General features: G+C 39.0%; 1 protein-coding gene across 15 annotated transcripts in view; it reads left to right on the top strand.

Annotated features, from left to right (window-relative positions):
• Window positions 1–3,392: 3,392 nt before the first annotated feature.
• The window catches only part of LOC107305936 (putative COBW domain-containing protein 7), a 100,039-nt gene continuing 82,373 nt past the window's right edge, over window positions 3,393–21,058 (top strand). For 2 of the 15 annotated variants that reach the window (XR_014939811.1, XR_014939810.1), the window contains exons 1-17: window positions 3,393–3,838; window positions 4,621–4,658; window positions 6,242–6,328; window positions 7,377–7,421; window positions 7,971–8,027; window positions 9,316–9,367; window positions 10,233–10,319; window positions 10,422–10,487; window positions 12,421–12,467; window positions 13,097–13,183; window positions 14,232–14,276; window positions 14,828–14,884; window positions 16,169–16,220; window positions 17,086–17,154; window positions 17,257–17,322; window positions 19,256–19,302; window positions 19,932–20,013. Coding sequence is in view for 8 of the 15 variants with exons in the window: in XM_085530128.1 (XP_085386254.1) it covers window positions 3,578–3,838; window positions 4,621–4,658; window positions 6,242–6,328; window positions 7,377–7,421; window positions 7,971–8,027; window positions 9,316–9,367; window positions 10,233–10,319; window positions 10,422–10,487; window positions 12,421–12,467; window positions 13,097–13,183; window positions 14,232–14,276; window positions 14,828–14,884; window positions 16,169–16,220; window positions 17,086–17,154; window positions 17,257–17,508 (1,302 nt within the window). In the remaining 7 variants the exon portion in view is untranslated. The other 13 variants (XR_014939813.1, XM_085530130.1, XR_014939812.1 and 10 more) reach the window with 13 other exon arrangements.

The following is a 21,058-nucleotide window of genomic DNA, read 5'->3' as shown; positions in this document are numbered from 1 at the left end:
ATCCTGAGGGACCTAGACAGTGCTGAGCAATGGGCACAAGTAACATTATGAGATTCTATAAATCCAAGTACAAGATGTTGCACCTGAGCAGAGGCAAACCCAATACCAATACCACCTGTGTGATGAAAGGATTCAGTGCAGCCCTGCCAAAAAACACCTGACAATGCGCCCCTTGTGTCATGGTTTTGTAATGCCGCTATCAATATTCCACATCATAACATCATGTGCAGTATGGATCATTGAAAGGTTCATAGTCCAGTTCCGTGGAATAAGCCCTGAAGTTTCCTGTTCATTGTGGGAGAGTCGGACCAGATGGCCATCAGAGGTCCCTTCCAACTCTGAGGTTTCTGTGATTCTATAATTCTGTGAAAGCTTAGCACCTTAGAAGACAAACATTAAAACTATTATACAAGCCAAGTACTTGACCAGGAAATTAGAATTTGGAGCCTACTAAGTGAATTCTCCTCAATGAGAAATTCTGTTATTGTCTCCAGAGAGAACAGAGTTTTATTCCAGTCAGGCAGTTATCCCATTTGTTCCCTTCTCACAGGATTTCACTGTTTGGTTTTGTTTGTTTGTTTGTTTGTTTGTTTTTTAATGGTCAAATATTCTGTTATCAGAATACAATAAATTAGTATTTGCTACCATCTAGTGGTAGCATTTATTTTATTGCCTCTACATGCTTTGTTCTGCAATAACGTTCTTCTTTTCTGTCATCAGATGCCTCTCTACGTGAACGCCTGCATGCTGAAGAAGATGCCTGCATGCTGAAACCTTTTAGGTTTCTAGATATCTGACCTCAGATTCCTCCACCATTGTCCTACTGCTGCCTACTGTTTCTTCCAGGATTGCTGCTCGAGACTCTGCTCCGTGGGACCTCGCTGCCCGAGACTTCGCTTCTTGAGACCACGGTACTCTGACCATCTTTTCTGCGATTCACCGATCTGCTGTTTGCAGCCTGCTACTCCGCTGCTGCTCTCCCCTACGCTTATTTTGCCCCGGACCAACGTTAACAACGTGCTACGGGACGCTGCTGTATCCAGGAGGTGACTATTCCCCGCTTTAACGTAATTCTTGCTCTTTTCTGCCTTTTTCTATCGCCTACTTTCCCTTCCCCGTGTGGGAATCAAATGTTGTTTCTGCATTTAGAATAAGATAAGAATATTTTATTTCAAGGTCTCATTATATAAGTGAAGCAGTTTGTAGTTATTAGGTAGAAGTTATTAGGTACAAAGACTGCAGCTCCTGTCTGTCCAGCTGTCTGAAATAGAACTACTGATTTTTGGTGCTGGACAAAGAAGACCTGAATAATAAACGATCCAAAGAGGAGAAGTTGAAATAATTAACAATATGCCTGTATAAACTAGCAACAATGTATGTTTTAGTGTTTTGTTGTACGCATTGTAAAAATACCTAAGGATGTGCCTGAAGAGATATCGGGAAGGACTGGAATCACCCCCCACCCCGGGCTCTTTGTTTAACGACGATTTCTGGGACAGAATGAAAGAAGCTTTGGAGGAAATCAACATATCAATGCGATAAGAGTACCGAGACATCTTGGAAACAGAAACAGCAGGATGGCGACTGGCAAGATAGCAAGTGAACTAACAAATTTCAGAATGTAATTAACAAATGCAAACCTCGGGTAAAATTGTAACCTGCAATACCCAACCAAAGGGGAGAGGGGAGGGGGAAACATATGGGAGAAAAGGTATAAAAACTGTAACATCATGTCCAAAGGCGCGCTTCTGCCATCAGGGTGCCCGCCATTGCAATCACGAATAAAAACTGCTTTTATCAGATATACCGTCCTGACCAAAAATTATTGAGGATATTTCCAACACCCATCCCCCTAATTTTGATATTTCGTCGCTCTCCCTTCCCCATCCCCTCAGTTGTCTATCATTTCTAATAAACTGGTCGATCAACATTTGAATGCTCTTCTTCTTAATCTCACGCCGGGCATAACATATCAAAAGAACCTTTGCCTCACTCCTAAATTGGAGCGAGACATTTTTATTGGCGCAGTCGGCAGGATACTCGTCGTGAGAGTGTTGTCCTTCTAGTTTCTCTAAAACTTGTCTGTCTGTTTCTCCTGGAGTTGCAAGGAGCGATTGTTTTGATAACTTCATTTGATGTGAGCACCTCTCCAGGAAGACCGCTCCGCATTCTGAAACTTTCTCTCTTACGTGTCTACCTCTCGGGGACGTATGAATTAATTTGGACTGTTTGCTTTTGTTTTACACGTGTGTGCCTCCCTGGGGAGTCTATTTTGCATTGTGGTGGTTTTAAGTATCTTGTGACGTACCTTTGGTTTGAAAAAGTTTTGTGTGTGCACCTCTTGGGGAATTGGTGTGTGCTTCTCCAAGAAGTTTATTACTTTTGAGAAACTTAGAAGTTATTTCTAACTTTTGTTGCTTGAAGGTTGAAGTTTTTCGTTGTGGCTTGCCAGGATAGCCAGGACCGATTGAGGTGTTTACACTTTCTTTGGAAGTGTTGATTGAGTCGTTTGGTCTTTTGTGTAAAGGAGTGTTTTGAGCAGTTGTTGGTTTTGTTCAGTGTTTGCCTCTCTGAGGAGATAAGGAATCACCTCCTCCTCCCTCAACGTAGATTTCCTTGCCTGTAGATTTTGTTGTGAGTAAAATTACATTTGCTATGGAAGGTGAAAATATGTTGTTTGATATCCTTGAAAAGAACGCGTCTCGGCCATCGTCATCAGGGATGGACTGGGCACGTGAAAACTGGTATAACTTGCAGGCTGTTTCTGACCGCATTTGCGTTTTACAACATGGGGCTCGTACCCGAGCCGGGAAAGGCAAATCATTTATTTGTGCGGTACTCGGTGCTGCTTTAAAAGAAAAAGGAAAGCTATGAATGTTAAACGTGGAAGGCTGCATTGTGCCCAAGTACCAGTGTGCAGCAAACATGGCCTGCAGCACTCCTGGGAAAGGGTGATGGAAGATAAAAAAGGCTGTGTCATAACATACCTTTGATGAAGAGAAACCAGTGGGAAAAACAGATGTGGCATCCCTGAAGTCATCACTCTTAAGCTTGTCTGAACCTTTTTTTCCTGCCCCTGCGTTGAGTACAGATACATGTTGGGCAGAGAAATGGCTTGAGAGCAGCCCTGAGGAGAGGGCTGTGGGGCTGTGGGTTGAGGTAAGATTCAATATGAGCTGGCAATGCGTGCTTGCAGCCCAGAAGGCCAACAGTAGCCTAGACTGCATGAAAAGAAGCGTGAGCAGGCTTTGAGCAAGCTGGTCTAGAGGGAGGTGTCCCCTCCAGCAGGAGGGCTCCCTGGGATCAGCCTTGGGAGCAGTGGGCATCCTGCAGACGGCACGGCTCTGGGAAGTCCCGCGCGTCCCTGCGCCGCTCTCCCACCGCCTCCCGGGCCTCCGAGGGGCGAGCCGACCCGCCTCCGTCCCGCGGGGGCCGGCCGTCAGGGAGCCCGAGCCCGCGCCGCTGAGGCGGACGGAACCGCCTCTCTTCGCCCCGCCGTTGGCTCCGACCGGGAGCCTGTGTGAGGCCGCCGCTCCGCAGTGGAGCCGCGGCCGGGCGGGCGGCACCGGGCATCGCTATGGAGAGGAACCCCATCCCGGTGCTGACGGTGCAGACGACGCCCTACGAGGACCAGCGGCCGACGGGCGGCGGGGGGCTGCGGCGCCCCACGGGGCTCTTGGAGAGCCAGCGCAACTACCTGCCCAGCTTCGTGCAGAGCCTGCTCTCCTCCGTCGATCTCCGCGACCGCCAGGGCTGCACCATGGTGGTGGGCAGCGACGGCCGCTACTTGAGCAAGACGGCCATCGAGATCGTCGTCCAGATGGCCGCGGCCAACGGGGTAAGCTCTCCATGCACATGGCCAGAAAATGCCTGGAGATAAAGCAGCTGAGCCCTGTTCATGGTTCACATATATCAGCACCAATGTTCCTTTTAACCTTTAAGAGTTTTATTTAGAAAGGAGGTGCCTGTCTCAGAGTCGTATGTGACTTGATATTCTGAGATTCTTGGAATCTCAGAACTGTGGGGGTTGGAATGGACAACTGGGGATCATCAAGTCCAATCCTGCTAAAGCAGGTTCACGACAATAGTTTTGTTCTAGGTTCTATCATTTCACTCAAGAATCTTGTTTGTATTTCAAATAATTTTTGCATTGCTATGGAATTTGTGGGAGAACTTTGTCTTAGAGACTGTCATTGATCCGTATTACTAGCAGCAGGAGGAGTAAGAACATATCTCTGACACCAGTGTGGTAACAAGTGACTTAAGGTTGCAAGTCAGGTAATTTAATGACTGTTATTTAGAGACATAATCTTGGTTTTCATATCCTCAGATTTCTTGTCAGAGGTCCAGTTACTTGTTTTGTTGCTTCTGTACTGGAAGAGCTTTTTCAATTCACTAAAACAAGCAAAAAATAAGAATTTCTCTAGCCTGGTTTGGTGGACTTTTTTTAGCTACAGGTATGAGTTACTAAGGCAAACTAATCAGGTGACAAGTGCTGTGTTGCGATATGCTGGGAGTTCTGAAAATACTAGGAACGATTTCAAATGTGATGATAGTTGTGTGGAAAGGAGTGCTTAAAGCAGCTAATGGTTTTACTCCATTTTAATGTTCTCCCTTTAGGTATTGTATCTGTTGTTTATGCAAAGCATGGATTGCAGGTAAGATACTGGATTTCCCACATGTTTTAGATAAACTGCTACCCAGAACAGCTGTTGCAATGATGTTCATTTTGGTTAATTTTTTTACAATTGCTTTAATTCTTACAACAAATAAGGATATATTTCGTTTATTGTGGCTCACTAGTACTGTGTTTTGAACAGGAACAAAGAACTGATAAGCATGCAATTTTCAGCTTCTTACCAAGGCAGCAGCATCTCTGCAAAGAGTTGTCAGGTTACTTGACATGTGATTCATGGAATCTCAGATCTGTGGGGGTTGGAATGGACAACTGGGGATCATCAAGTCCAATCCTGGTAAAGCAGGTTCACGACAATAGTTTTGTTCTAGGTTCTATCATTTCACTCAAGAATCTTGGTTGTATTTCAAATAAATTTTTGCATTGCTATGGAATTTGTGGGAGAACTTTGTCTTAGAGACTGTCATTGATCCGTATTACTAGCAGCAGGAGGAGTAAGAACATATCTCTGACACCAGTGTGGTAACAAGTGACTTAAGGTTGTAAGTCAGGTAATTGAATGACTGTAATGGCAGCTACGGGGAGGAGAGGTCAGAGGGTTGGACTACTACATACTGTATCGGATTAACAGATGATTTAGTTGCCTGGAAGTAGAATAAAATGTCAGGTAACAGAGGCATCTAAGTAAAGTGTACTGAAAGAACAGACCTACAGAACAGTGAGGATTGGTAAGTGCAGAAATAGTTTTTCATTTCTAGCTTTTTCATTGATAGTTGGCCATAAAAACAGTTCCTTACAATGTAGTCACTTAAGCAGTATGAATGAAAATCATACATTGTGTAAAATGAATTTGGCATAGTTTAAATGCAAATTAATTTGAGCATTTTTTAAACATGCTTAATCCAGTTGTTTTAATTATTGTCCCAACTTGAGAGAGGAGAAGCCAGAAGGCCTTGTCAACGAAGCATCTCGGTATGGATATCAAAACCACTTTTTTAATCATAGTCAGTGACTGCACTGTGCGGAAGATCATTCAAAATTGATTCTTTTTCTTTTCTAAGGTTTTCCCCTCCCTTGCTTTTAAACAAAGGTAGAAAACAAAACTTACTCTGTACTTCGTCTGATCATTCTGCTTAGATGTGAATTTTCTAATAAGTAGGTTGATCTGAAAATAATGCCTCCTCTTTTTTTCCATGGAAACTACAACAGATAGAGTACAAATAACAGGTTGATAGAAGCTCAACTTTCAGCTACAAAAACAGTTTTCAGTATAGTCTCCTCACCATTAGCTATACATTTTTGCTAGCAGTGAGAAAGCCTCAGCATGCTGTGCTTGTAAACATTTCAGTGGCCATGGCTTGTCTTTCATGTCACTGTCTGCTGCTACTTTTGTCTACTGAAATGCACAAGCCACAAGTAACCTCAAGAAGCTTATACTGTAGTCATTCCATGATGTTTTAGTTGGCTGATGGTTTGGTTAATGTTTGCCTTCCTGTACTAACAATCTAGTAATTTTACAGTGCTATGAGAGACATACTGCTTCTGCCTTACAAAAAACTGCTTTTTTTTTCAAGGTGTTCCTTTTTTCTTTTTCCAAATGCATAGGCAGGTTGCATTAGCTGATCTTGTAATCGTCAATAAAACGTGTTTGGTTTCGTGGGAAGAATTGAATAAAGTCAGACCAACTGTCAGGTATGAAATTTCTGGTTTAACCGTGACATTGTATGTGCTCAAATGTTATTAGAAATTAGATCTCATGATTGTTCCAACAGATCGTGTAGTGAAAAAGAGCAGTGAGAAAGCAGTGAAAAAGAGTCTGCCCCTTTCTGGAGATGTTTCCAGTGCATTTCTGTGCTTCCACAGTCTTATCAGCTTGCCTAAGTAAGATTTGATGTTACCTGCTCAGAAGTGTAGAATTATAGAATAGAATCAAAGAATGCTCTTAAGTTGGAAGGAACCTTCAAGGACCATTGACTCCAACCTCTGGCTCTACTCAGGACCACCCAAAATTCCAATTCTATGTCTGAGAGCTTTCTCCAAATGTTCCTTGAACTCTGGCTGCTTGGGGCTGTTCCATGTCTACGGCCCTCTGGTGAAGAACCTTTTCCTAATACCCAACCTGACCCTCTTCTGGTGCAACTCCACACCGTTTCCTTGGCTAAATTAGGCCTAAAAAATGCCTTATAATAGACCTTTGTCTTAAGTGCTCACATTCTTATACTATTGGGCAGCTGTTGCCATTTGTCTGAGTTAACTACAGGGGGCAGTGTCTGGTAGTACATACATGTTTATTAGCAAATCTAAAGGGGTATGGAAGATATCTGAATAATTGTCATGGATGTAAAAGAACAAATGGGCTGAATCAAAGCAGTGTTCAAAGGTGTGTTCCATCTTTCTCAGTACCCTGGCAGACAAAATGGAATATTGAGAAATACTTTGCAATGTTATTTGTGGTTCAGACTCTTGAGAATTCTTAACCTTGCAGTTTGTACTGGGAGAAGAAAAATGCTCTGTTCAGTAGTAATATTTTATTGTCAGAAGTTGTGAATTTTGACCTTGGTTCGGCTATAAAATGTCACAAAAGCAAACTTTTTCTTGATGCCTCTTGGACTGTAAAACATTTAGTAACAGTGTGAGAGATGTTGTTATGTTTCTTGTGTTGCTCTACATTGTTAAATTGTTCAATTGATATATTAGAGTTGCGTTTGCACCTCATTTTGCTTTTTTCTATTTGTTTTAGGTCAATAAATGGACTTGTCGAAATTTTGGAGACACAAAGGTCGAGGTATTAGATTAACCTGTATTCCAACAAGTACCAAATCCTGTTCCACTGACATTATTTTTACCAAGCTTTCATTATGATCTGTTGGCTGTGCACATGCATACCTACCTGTACTGTGTTTTAATGTGTGCTTGTGTTCAAAGAGGTACAGAACGATTGTTCCCATCAGAGAATTAGATAACACTTAGGCATCCAATACAAATCACATCTTTCAGAAAACAGATTCTTGTGTGGTTTTGTTTGTTTGTTTGTTTGGTTTTTTTTTAGTATTAATTTATTTTTTAACTGTATTCACTAAAATTCTCTTTTTATGCTCCCATATTACTGTACAGCTGAAAGCTGCTTTACTCCATGGTAGATAGCACTGACTGCTGACATCTGAAAATAGGGCTAGCTTCTGGTGCTTTGCATTGGAATAAGAGATCAGGAAAAAAAAACAACAAACATGAACAATTATTGGTATTTTTAAAAATGAGTAATCGAAGCTTCAGTACACATAATTCTTACATGCAGTGAAAATACAAAGCTTTCTTTCTCTCCCTATCTGTGCAGAGTTGATCTTTCCAATGTGCTGGACCTGCATGCTTTTGACAGTCTATCTGGAATCAGGTATGGCAATAATTTCACTTTTATTAAAAGGAATGCTCATTGCATAGATAGACGCATGAAGTAGGTACATTTACATTTAGGCAGAGTCTGCATCTGAATTTCTGTTACATATTCTAGTTCAGACACTTGTTTACAATTCTCAGTAAGAGTAAGAAGTAATAGAAAGAGGATGTTTTTCCACTTGAGATACATGCAGCAAAAGATTGTAGGGTTTGTAAAATGAAATGAGAGCCAAAGCACCCATGATTGTTTGGCGTTTTCCCCCCGTTTCCCTTGTTGAGGCTTTAAGTTGTCCATTAGTACTACTACTACTAAATAAGATCTCAGTGCTTTTTTCTGGTTCTCTTAAAACTCAGAGGATTTAATTTTTTTCTTGCTTTACATTGTGATGAACTGGAGACCTTAGTTTTCACAGGAAACTGAGTTCCACAACAACCTAAGCCTTGGAAATGTTGTTCAGCGTGTTCCTGGATCCGTTATGTCCTCTGGTTCTTTTATGACTAAGAGGCTCAGCTTTAAATTAGGAAGCACTGCACAGTGTGCAGTGGGAATTAGCTTTGGGAATGAGTTAAGTAGAAAGTGGTGTATAGTATTTCACTTCATTTTATACTGCACATTTTACTCTTAGAAGCAATGGCTTTGTTCATTTTTTACTTCCTAACATAGTTTCAAAAAGTTGTGCCCAACAAATCATCCCACAGATGTCAGAAGTTACTTTTTTGTTTTATAAAGATGTAAGAGTGTAAAATGTAGATAGAAGTCCATGGCGACTTACTCTATGATGGTTACAAGTTAGTAGGTCGTACTACTAGCCTTGTTGTGAAAATGGGTCTCCTAAGTCTTTCTTGTAAGACACTGACAGCTGAGTTAGAACAAAGCATTTCTAACCATAACAGACTCTCTTGGCCCAAGGACAGCTTTAATCCAACCAGAAATGACCATCCAATAGGTCACTCCTTGCTTTATCACTCATAGGTCAGAATTTTTTTCCTAATCTAGAAAGGAAATCCGTAATTGTTCTGTCCATTACTATAGTCAAGTTAGATAATTGACAGTGGAATTCCAGCAGTTAAGCTATGGCAGACTTCCTATCACAGATCATTTGAAAGATCAAACAAACATAATTAAACATAACTATTCTGAGATTAAAGCTGAATTAACAGTTGAAAATTACTTTGATAACAGCACTTTAGTTTTGGTCTGCAGTACTGAAGAGTTTGTGTAGATCTTGTTTGAGATAATGACACTGCATCCATCCAGTGCAAATGCAACATCTGCTTGTTTACAGCTTGCAGAAAAAATTGGAGAGTATGAAGACAACAAATGCACATCTCGACAAGGTAATTACAACAAGCACTGCTTCAGTCTCGCTGTTAGAAGATAGTTCAGGATAACTGCAACCATGGCATACTAATCATCTTATTTTTTCAGAAGGTTTCAGGTAGAGAATAGTATGTTTAAGATCTCTGGAATATTACCCTGAATGCCATGTACTTTGATATAGATAGATAGTAAATGTATATACTGAGTTCTGCTTTCAAATATGGTTTAAGAGTTCTGTTTTTGGAAACAGTGTTCTTGTACATTACTACAACAGACAAGTAATACTATTCTTTTCAATATTTGTCCTTATTGAGCAATTGAGATTTGAGAATTGAGCCCTATACTTACACCTGATATTTATCCCGTAGGTCGAAATGATGTCAGTGTTTGTAGATATTGGGGAGTTGCTGTTCACAACTTTGCATTAATTAAGGTGTTAGAGAGACACATTCTGTGAGTGCTTCCCTTTGTTTTTACACAGAAAATCAACAGATCAACCTGTAACAGTGAATTAGGTTTTCCTATAAATTTGATATAAATCCTATAATGGCACGTGTGCTAGAAGGTTAGGAATGTGAAATGCTTTGTTTTTCCAGATATGTAACCCAGCTTTTATTTATGTCAGGGTAGAATCTTCTCTCTTGCTCTGTGCAATAAAACAATCCTTGCATATTACAGTTTAAATTGCATTTTTATCTTCCTGATTGTGTTTTATTTAGAGAGAAAATACAGTATTTTGTCTGTTTTGTGGTTTTGATTTTTAATAAATAATTGAAGGGGAAAGGGTCTGGCCTGTCACTCCTTTAGAGTATAAGCAGTTGTGTGCTAAATGCTGCTTTTAAGCATCTATCTTGTCTGTCTTGTGTGTCTTTCCATTTACAGGACATAGTGACAGTAACACTTGAAGTCCTAGGAAATATTAAGGAAGAAAACGTTAATCTCTTTATAAAGGTTAATCTCTTTATAAAGGTAAATATGAATACATCGCAGTCAAGTGCGAAATCACTGTGTCCTTTTGTAGAAAATCATCTTACGCTGTTGTGTTTGTGAAAACATTTTTCCTCTTTGTAGAATCTTCTGTGGGAAAAGAATGTGAAAGATAGGACTGGATGTACCATGGATGTCATAAGACTGAAGGTTTGCCTGAAACTTCCAACCTCTTTGTTTTGTGCTTTCCCTATTTTGAAATGGAAAGAAACTGCAGTGTATTGTCAGCCACATACAGGTCTAAGAGCAGACAAAAGAGAGAACATCAGTTTGTCATTGATCCATGTAGAGACACTTAAATACCTGCTGGCCAATGAGACCACTCAAGGTAGCTGACAGAGAAGCAAACCACAGTACTACTTGCTGTGTAGTGAAAGGGGAGACTTGCAGTCCCAAACATGAGTGGGACAGGATGAATGATCAGGACATAAGTGAAAGGAGGTGATGTTGTTGTCCCCTCCTTTGCTCTGAAAGGTCTCATCCATTTCACCTTGATGGCTCCTTAGCTAGGGATGTAGTTACAGGTTTCTGTCCACGATTACAGTTATTGGCATAATAAACAGAAGTTTAATTGAGTGTAACAATGCAGCACAATGCTAGTTATGGTCCACCTAAAATTTTTTGATTACATCAGACTGCAGTTTTAAAGATGTGACTTACACATAAGTGTATTCATCCCCGTGTACGATTCATTGCATAGTTCTGAGGTGAACGTTGGTGATGCTTGAGGATATACTTTCATTTTCCTTAAACCACAAAGCTAAGTAAATGATAAAAAAGTCGATTGTATGATTAGACAAGGTCTAAGGAAAACAATCAAATGTGCTGTGATTTGTTTCCTGAGAACATATGTGTGTCACAGGGAGCAAGGTAATTATTTCTACTTCACTGGAAGAAAGGTTTATTTCTTGACAGGTAGAACAACAGCAGCATAAAGCCGGCAGTGCTGATGCACTTCAAGCTGTCTGTTGTACTCATTAGCTGTACTGCTGATTAGAAGTATGCTTCTGCTGTACTGAGCTTTGGGATCAAAGTAATATTTACATTCTATTTTAGACAGTTTTCAAGTGATGAAAACTCTTTTAGTGCAACGTTTGGCATGTGAGTTAATGGACTTAGTTTTGAAAGTATTCCGTTGTTAATTCCATTGCTAGTCATTTCACCACACAGATATTTGTTCTTTCTCTGCTATTGAGAGATTCTGTTTCAAGACAGTGTAAGTGTTAAGCATGAGAACTCAGTGGGAACAGACTCAGCATTTTTGCCTATTTTACATCACCTTGGACAGGCGATGAGGCTTTCATAGAGACATATATCATACATACAATCAAAGTGGCATGGTAGGAGATGACATTGAAATTTGCACAAATATTCCAGGTAACGGTCCAAATGAGAAGCTGAAGGCAGAGTATAGCAAAGTATAATTCTTAATTGTAAGAATGGTTGTTACAAGAGATGACTCTGTTGCATTGTTATTTTGATCAACCTCTGCATATTTGTCAGAGGTTTTTCCCTGCTCTGTGTACTTGTAAAGTTGTTTTGGTTTTTTTTCTCCATAAGTATTTTGTTTTTAAAGGTTTGTTTATATACTCTAACAGTTATTTTTCTGGTAAGGGACTCGTATCTATTCAAGGCAAATCTCATCAAGAGATAGTCCAAGGTGTCCATGAGCTGTATGATCTGGAAGAGACTGCAATAGAATGGAAAGAAGATGAAAAAAGAACCAATAGGCTCATTCCCAGGGTGAGAGAGTGAGGCAGACTACTACATACTGTATCGGATTAACAGATGATGTAGTTGCCTGGAAGTAGAATAAAATGTCAGGTAACAGAGGCATCTAAGTAAAGTGTACTGAAAGAACAGACCTACAGAACAGTGAGGATTGGTAAGTGCAGAAATAGTTTTTCATTTCTAGCTTTTTCATTGATAGTTGGCCATAAAAACAGTTCCTTACAACGTAGTAACTTAAGCAGTATGAATGAAAATCATACATTGTGTAAAATGATTTTGGCATAGTTTAAATGCAAATTAATTTGAGCGTTTTTTAAACATGCTCAATCCAGTTGTTTTAATTATTGTCTAGCACTTGACAGAGGAGAAGCCAGAAGGCCTTGTCAACGAAGCATCTCGGTATGGATATCAAAACCACTTTTTTAATCATAGTCAGTGACTGCACTGTGCGGAAGATCATTCAAAATTGATTCTTTTTCTTTTCTAAGGTTTTCCCCTCCCTTGCTTTTAAACAAAGGTAGAAAACAAAAATTACTCTGTACTTCATTTGATCATTCTGCTTAGATATGAATTTTCTAATAAGTAGGTTGATCTGAAAATAATGCCTCCTCTTTTTTTCCATGGAAACTACAACAGATAGAGTACAAATAACAGGTTGAAAGAAGCTCAACTTTCAGCTACAAAAACAGTTTTCAGTATAGTCTCCTCACCATTAGCTATACATTTTTGCTAGCAGTGAAAAAGCCTCAGCATGCTGTGCTTGTAAACATTTCAGTGGCCATGGCTTGTCTTTCATGTCACTGTCTGCTGCTACTTTTGTCTAGTGAAATGCACAAGCCACAAGTAACCTCAAGAAGCTAATACTGTAGTCATTCCATGATGTTTTAGTTGGCTGATGGTTTGGTTAATGTTTGCCTTCCTGTACTAACAATCTAGTAATTTTACAGTGCTATGAGAGACATACTGCTTCTGCCTTACAAAAAACTGCTTGTTCAAGGTGTTCCTTTTTTCTTTTTCCAAATGCAAAGGCAGGTTGCATTAGCTGATCTTGTAATCGTCAATAAAACGGATTTGGTGTCAAGGGAAGAACTGAATAAAGTCAGAACAACTGTCAGGTATGAAATTTCTGGTATAACCGTGACATTGTACATGCTCAAATGTTATTAGAAATTAGATCTCATGATTGTTCCAACAGATCGTGTAGTGAAAAAGAGCAGTGAGAAAGCAGTGAAAAAGAGTCTGCCCCTTTCTGGAGATGTTTCCAGTGCATTTCTGTGCTTCCACAGTCTTATCAGCTTGCCTAAGTAAGATTTGATGTTACCTGCTCAGAAGTGTAGAATTATAGAATAGAATCCAAGAATGCTCTTAAGTTGGAAGGAACCTTCAAGGACCATTGACTCCAACCTCTGGCTCTACTCAGGACCACCCAAAATTCCAATTCTATGTCTGAGAGCTTTCTCCAAATGTTCCTTGAACTCTGGCTGCTTGGGGCTGTTCCATGTCTACGGCCCTCTGGTGAAGAACCTTTTCCTAATACCCAACCTGACCCTCTTCTGGTGCAACTCCACACCGTTTCCTTGGCTAAATTAGGCCTAAAAAATGCCTTATAATAGACCTTTGTCTTAAGTGCTCACATTCTTATACTATTGGGCAGCTGTTGCCATTTGTCTGAGTTAACTACAGGGGGCAGTGTCTGGTAGTACATACATGTTTATTAGCAAATCTAAAGGGGTATGGAAGATATCTGAATAATTGTCATGGATGTAAAAGAACAAACGGGCTGAATCAAAGCAGTGTTCAAAGGTGTGTTCCATCTTTCTCAGTACCCTGACAGACAAAATGGAATATTGAGAAATACTTTGCAACGTTATTTGTGGTTCAGACTCTTGAGAATTCTTAACCTTGCAGTTTGTACTGGGAGAAGAAAAATGCTATGTTCAGTAGTAGTATTTTATTGTCAGAAGTTGTGAATTTTGACCTTGGTTCGGCTATAAAATGTCACAAAAGCAAACTTTTTCTTGATGCCTCTTGGACTGTAAAACATTTAGTAACAGTGTGAGAGATGTCGTTATGTTTCTTGTATTGCTCTACATTGTTAAATTGTTCAATTGATATATTAGAGTTGCGTTTGCACCTCATTTTGCTTTTTTCTATTTGTTTTAGGTCAATAAATGGACTTGTCGAAATTTTGGAGACACAAAGGTCGAGGTATTAGATTAACCTGTATTCCAACAAGTACCAAATCCTGTCCCACTGACATTATTTTTACCAAGCTTTCATTATGATCTGTTGGCTGTGCACATGCATACCTACCTGTACTGTGTTTTAATGTGTGCTTGTGTTCAAAGAGGTACAGAACGATTGTTCCCATCAGAGAATTAGATAACACTTAGGCATCCAATACAAATCACATCTTTCAGAAAACAGATTCTTGTGTGGTTTTTGTTTGTTTATTTGTTTGTTTGTTTGTTTAGTATTAATTTATTCTTTAACTGTATTCACTAAAATTCTCTTTTTATGCTCCCATATTACTGTACAGCTGAAAGCTGCTTTACTCCACGGTAGATAGCACTGACTGCTGACATCTGAAAATAGGGCTAGCTTCTGGTGCTTTGCATTGGAATAAGAGATCAGGAAAAAAAAACAACAGACATGAACAATTATTTATATGTTTAAAAATGAGTAATCAAAGCTTCAGTACACATAATTCTTACATGCAATGAAAATACAAAGCTTTCTTTCTCTCCCTATCTGTGCAGAGTTGATCTTTCCAATGTGCTGGACCTGCATGCTTTTGACAGTCTATCTGGAATCAGGTATGGCAGTAATTTCACTTTTATTAAAAGGAATGCTCATTGCATAGATACACGCATGAAGTAGGTACATTTACATTTAGGCAGAGTCTGCATCTGAATTTCTGTTCCATATTCTAGTTCAGACACTTGTTTACAATTCTCAGTAAGAGTAAGAAGTACTAGAAAGAGGATGTTTTTCCACTTGAGATACATGCAGCAAAAGATTGTAGGGTTTGTAAAATGAAATGAGAGCCAAAGCACCCATGACTGTTTGGCGTTTTCCCTTGTTGAGGCTTTCAGTTGTCCATTAGTACTACTACTACTAAATAAGATCTCAGTGCTTTTTTCTGGTTCTCTTAAAACTCAGAGGATTTAATTTTTTTCTTGCTTTACATTGTGATGAACTGGAGACCTTAGTTTTCACAGGAAACTCTGAGTTCCACAACAACCTAAGCCTTGGAAATGTTGTTCAGCGTGTTCCTGGATCCGTTATGTCCTCTGGTTCTTTTATGACTAAGAGGCTGAGCTTTAAATTAGCAAACACTGCACAGTGTGCAGTGGGAATTAGCTTTGGGAATGAGTTAAGTAGAAAGTGGTGTATAGTATTTCACTTCATTTTATACTGCACATTTTACTCTTAGAAGCAATGGCTTTGTTCCTTTTTTACTTCCTAACATAGTTTCAAAAAGTGATGCCCAACAAATCATCCCACAGATGTCAGAAGTTACTTTTTTGTTTTATAAAGATGTAAGAGTGTAAAATGTAGATAGAAGTCCATGGCGACTTACTCTATGATGGTTAAAAGTTAGTAGGAGGGTCGTACTATTAGCCTTGTTGTGAAAATGGGTCTCCTAAGTCTTTCTTGTAAGACACTGACAGCTGAGTTAGAACAAAGCGTTTCTAACCATAACAGACTCTCTTGGCCCAAAGACAGCTTGAATCCAACCAGAAATGACCATCCAATAGGTCACTCCTTGCTTTATCACTCCTATGTCAGAATTTTTTTCCTAATCTAGAAAGGAAATCCGTAATGGTTCTGTACATTACTATAGTCAAGTTAGATAGTTGACAGTGGAATTCCAGCAGTTAAGCTATGGAAGACTTCCTATCACAGATCATTTGAAAGATCAAACAAACATAATTAAACATAACTATTCTGAGATTAAAGCTGAATTAACAGTTGAAAATTACTTTGATAACAGCACTTTAGTTTTGGTCTGCAGTACTGAAGAGTTTGTGTAGATCTTGTTTGAGATAATGACACTGCATCCATCCAGTGCAAATGCAACATCTGCTTGTTTACAGCTTGCAGAAAAAATTGGAGAGTATGAAGACAACAGATGCACATCTCGACAAGGTAATTACAACAAGCACTGCTTCAGTCTCGCTGTTAGAAGATAGTTCAGGATAACTGCAACCATGGCATACTAATCATCTTATTTTTTCAGAAGGTTTCAGGTAGAGAATAGTATGTTTAAGATCTCTGGAATATTACCCTGAATGCCATGTACTTTGATACAGATAGATAGTAAATGTATATACTGAGTTCTGCTTTCAAATATGGTTTAAGAGTTCTGTTTTTGGAAACAGTGTTCTTGTACATTACTACAACAGACAAGTAATACTATTCTTTTCAATATTTGTCCTTATTGAGCAATTGAGATTTGAGAATTGAGCCCTATACTTACACCTGATATTTATCCTGTAGGTCGAAATGATGTCAGTGTTTGTAGATATTGGGGAGTTGCTGTTCACAACTTTGCATTACTTAAGGTGTTAGAGAGACACATTCTGTGAGTGCTTCCCTTCGTTTTTACACAGAAAATCAACAGATCAACCTGTAACAGTGAATCAGGTTTTCCTATAAATTTGATATAAATCCTATAATGGCACGTGTGCTAGAAGGTTAGGAATGTGAAATGCTTTGTTTTTCCAGATATGTAACCCAGCTTTTATTTATGTCAGGGTAGAATCTTCTCTCTTGCTCTGTGCAATAAAACAATCCTTGCATATTACAGTTTAAATTGCATTTTTATCTTCCTGATTGTGTTTTATTTAGAGAGAAAATACAGTATTTTGTCTGTTTTGTGGTTTTGATTTTTAATAAATAATTGAAGGGGAAAGGGTCTGGCCTGTCACTCCTTTAGAGTATAAGCAGTTCTGTGCTAAATGCTGCTTTTAAGCATCTATCTTGTCTGTCTTGTGTGTCTTTCCATTTACAGGACATAGTGACAGTAACACTTGAAGTCCTAGGAAATATTAAGGAAGAAAACCTTAATCTCTTTATACAGGTAAATATGAATACATCGCAGTCAAGTGCGAAATCACTGTGTCCTTTTGTAGAAAATCATCTTACGCTGTTGTGTTTGTGAAAACATTTTTCCTCTTTGTAGAATCTTCTGTGGGAAAAGAATGTGAAAGATAGGACTGGATGTACCACGGATGTCATAAGACTGAAGGTTTGCCTGAAACTTCCAACCTCTTTGTTTTGTGCTTTCCCTCTTTTTAAATGGAAAGAAACTGCAGTGTATTGTCAGCCACATACAGGTCAAAGAGCAGACAAAAGAGAGAACATCAGTTTGTCATTGATCCATGTAGAGACACTTAAATACCTGCTGGCCAATGAGACCACTCAAGGTAGCTGACAGAGAAGCAAACCACAGTACTACTTGCTGTGTAGTGAAAGGGGAGACTTGCAGTCCCAAACATGAGTGGGACAGGATGAATGATCAGGACATAAGTGAAAGGAGGTGATGTTGTTTTCCCCTCCTTTGCTCTGAAAGGTCTCATCCATTTCACCTAGATGGCTCCTTAGCTAGGGATGTAGTTACAGGTTTCTGTCCACGATTACAGTTATTGGCATAATAAACAGAAGTTTAATTGAGTGTAACAATGCAGCACAATGCTAGTTATGGTCCACCTAAAATTTTTTGATTACATCAGGCTGCAGTTTTAAAGATGTGATTTACACATAAGTGTATTCATCCCCGTGTCCGATTCATTGCATAGTTCTGAGGTGAACGTTGGTGATGCTTGAGGATATACTTTCATTTTCCTTAAACCACAAAGCTAAGTAAATGATAAAAAAGTCGATTGTATGATTAGACAAGGTCTAAGGAAAACAATCAAATGTGCTGTGATTTGTTTCCTGAGAACATATGTGTGTCACAGGCAGCAAGGTAATTATTTCTACTTCACTGGAAGAAAGGTTTATTTCTTGACAAGTAGAACAACAGCAGCATAAAGCCAGCAGTGCTGATGCACTTCAAGCTGTCTGTTGTAGTCATTAGCTGTACTGCTGATTAGAAGTATGCTTCTGTTGTACTGAGCTTTGGGATCAAAGTAATATTTACATGATATTTTAGACAGTTTTCTAGTGATGAAAACTCTTTTAGTGCAACGTTTGGCATGTGAGTTAATGGACTTAGTTTTGAAAGTATTCCGTTGTTAATTCCATTGCTAGTCATTTCACCACCCAGATATTTGTTCTTTCTCTGCTATTGAGAGATTCTGTTTCAAGACAGTGTAAGTGTTAAGCATGAGAACTCAGTGGGAACAGACTCAGCATTTTTGCCTATTTTACATCACCTTGGACAGGTGATGAGGCTTTCATAGAGACATATATCATACATACAATCAAAGTGGCATGGTAGGAGATGACATTGAAATTTGCACAAATATTCCAGGTAACGGTCCAAATGAGAAGCTGAAGGCAGAGTATAGCAAAGTATAATTCTTAATTGTAAGAATGGTTGTTACAAGAGATGACTCTGTTGCATTGTTATTTTGATCAACCTCTGCATATTTGTCAGAGGTTTTTCCCTGCTCTGTGTACTTGTAAAGTTGTTTTGTTTTTTTTTCTCCATAAGTATTTTGTTTTTAAAGGTTTGTTTATATACTCTAAGAGTTATTTTTCTGGTAAGGGACTCGTATCTATTCAAGGCAAATCTCATCAAGAGAGAGTCCAAGGTGTCCATGAGCTGTATGATCTGGAAGAGACTGCAATAGAATGGAAAGAAGATGAAAAAAGAACCAATAGGTTCATTCCCAGGGTGAGAGAGTGAGGCAGACTACTACATACTGTATCGGATTAACAGATGATGTAGTTGCCTGGAAGTAGAATAAAATGTCAGGTAACAGAGGCATCTAAGTAAAGTGTACTGAAAGAACAGACCTACAGAACAGTGAGGATTGGTAAGTGCAGAAATAGTTTTTCATTTCTAGCTTTTTCATTGATAGTTGGCCATAAAAACAGTTCCTTACAACGTAGTAACTTAAGCAGTATGAATGAAAATCATACATTGTGTAAAATGATTTTGGCATAGTTTAAATGCAAATTAATTTGAGCGTTTTTTAAACATGCTCAATCCAGTTGTTTTAATTATTGTCTAGCACTTGACAGAGGAGAAGCCAGAAGGCCTTGTCAACGAAGCATCTCGGTATGGATATCAAAACCACTTTTTTAATCATAGTCAGTGACTGCGCTGTGCGGAAGATCATTCAAAATTGATTCTTTTTCTTTTCTAAGGTTTTCCCCTCCCTTGCTTTTACACAAAGGTAGAAAACAAAAATTACTCTGTACTTCATTTGATCATTCTGCTTAGATATGAACTTTCTAACAAGTAGGTTGATCTGAAAATAATGCCTCCTCTTTATTTCCATGGAAACTACAACAGATAGAGTACAAATAACAGGTTGATAGAAGCTCAACTTTCAGCTACAAAAACAGTTTCCAGTATAGTCTCCTCACCATTAGCTATACATTTTTGCTAGCAGTGAAAAAGCCTCAGCATGCTGTGCTTGTAAACATTTCAGTGGCCATGGCTTGTCTTTCATGTCACTGTCTGCTGCTACTTTTGTCTACTGAAATGCACAAGCCACAAGTAACCTCAAGAAGCTAATACTGTAGTCATTCCATGATGTTTTAGTTGGCTGATGGTTTGGTTAATGTTTGCCTTCCTGTACTTACAATCTAGTAATTTTACAGTGCTATGAGAGACATACTGCTTCTGCCTTACAAAAAACTGCTTGTTCAAGGTGTTCCTTTTTTCTTTTTCCAAATGCATAGGCAGGTTGCATTAGCTGATCTTGTAATCGTCAATAAAACTGATTTGGTGTCAAGAATTGAATAAAGTCAGACCAACTGTCAGGTATGAAATTTCTGGTATAACCGTGACATTGTACATGCTCAAATGTTATTAGAAATTAGATCTCATGATTGTTCCAACAGATCGTGTAGTGAAAAAGAGCAGTGAGAAAGCAGTGAAAAAGAGTCTGCCCCTTTCTGGAGATGTTTCCAGTGCATTTCTGTGCTTCCACAGTCTTATCAGCTTGCCTAAGTAAGATTTGATGTTACCTGCTCAGAAGTGTAGAATTATAGAATAGAATCCAAGAATGCTCTTAAGTTGGAAGGAACCTTCAAGGACCATTGACTCCAACCTCTGGCTCTACTCAGGACCACCCAAAATTCCAATTCTATGTCTGAGAGCTTTCTCCAAATGTTCCTTGAACTCTGGCTGCTTGGGGCTGTTCCATGTCTACGGCCCTCTGGTGAAGAACCTTTTCCTAATACCCAACCTGACCCTCTTCTGGTGCAACTCCACACCGTTTCCTTGGCTAAATTAGGCCTAAAAAATGCCTTATAATAGACCTTTGTCTTAAGTGCTCACATTCTTATACTATTGGGCAGCTGTTGCCATTTGTCTGAGTTAACTACAGGGGGCAGTGTCTGGTAGTACATACATGTTTATTAGCAAATCTAAAGGGGTATGGAAGATATCTGAATAATTGTCATGGATGTAAAAGAACAAACGGGCTGAATCAAAGCAGTGTTCAAAGGTGTGTTCCATCTTTCTCAGTACCCTGACAGACAAAATGGAATATTGAGAAATACTTTGCAACGTTATTTGTGGTTCAGACTCTTGAGAATTCTTAACCTTGCAGTTTGTACTGGGAGAAGAAAAATGCTATGTTCAGTAGTAGTATTTTATTGTCAGAAGTTGTGAATTTTGACCTTGGTTCGGCTATAAAATGTCACAAAAGCAAACTTTTTCTTGATGCCTCTTGGACTGTAAAACATTGAGTAACAGTGTGAGAGATGTCGTTATGTTTCTTGTATTGCTCTACATTGTTAAATTGTTCAATTGATATATTAGAGTTGCGTTTGCACCTCATTTTGCTTTTTTCTATTTGTTT

This window comes from Coturnix japonica, chromosome Z (genome assembly GCF_054131305.1).
Source record: "Coturnix japonica strain WE chromosome Z, WE-NBRP24, whole genome shotgun sequence".
NCBI classification, from domain to species: Eukaryota; Metazoa; Chordata; class Aves; order Galliformes; family Phasianidae; genus Coturnix; species Coturnix japonica.
Note: the sequence above shows the minus strand (reverse complement) of the source record. Positions and strands in the feature narration are given on the sequence as shown.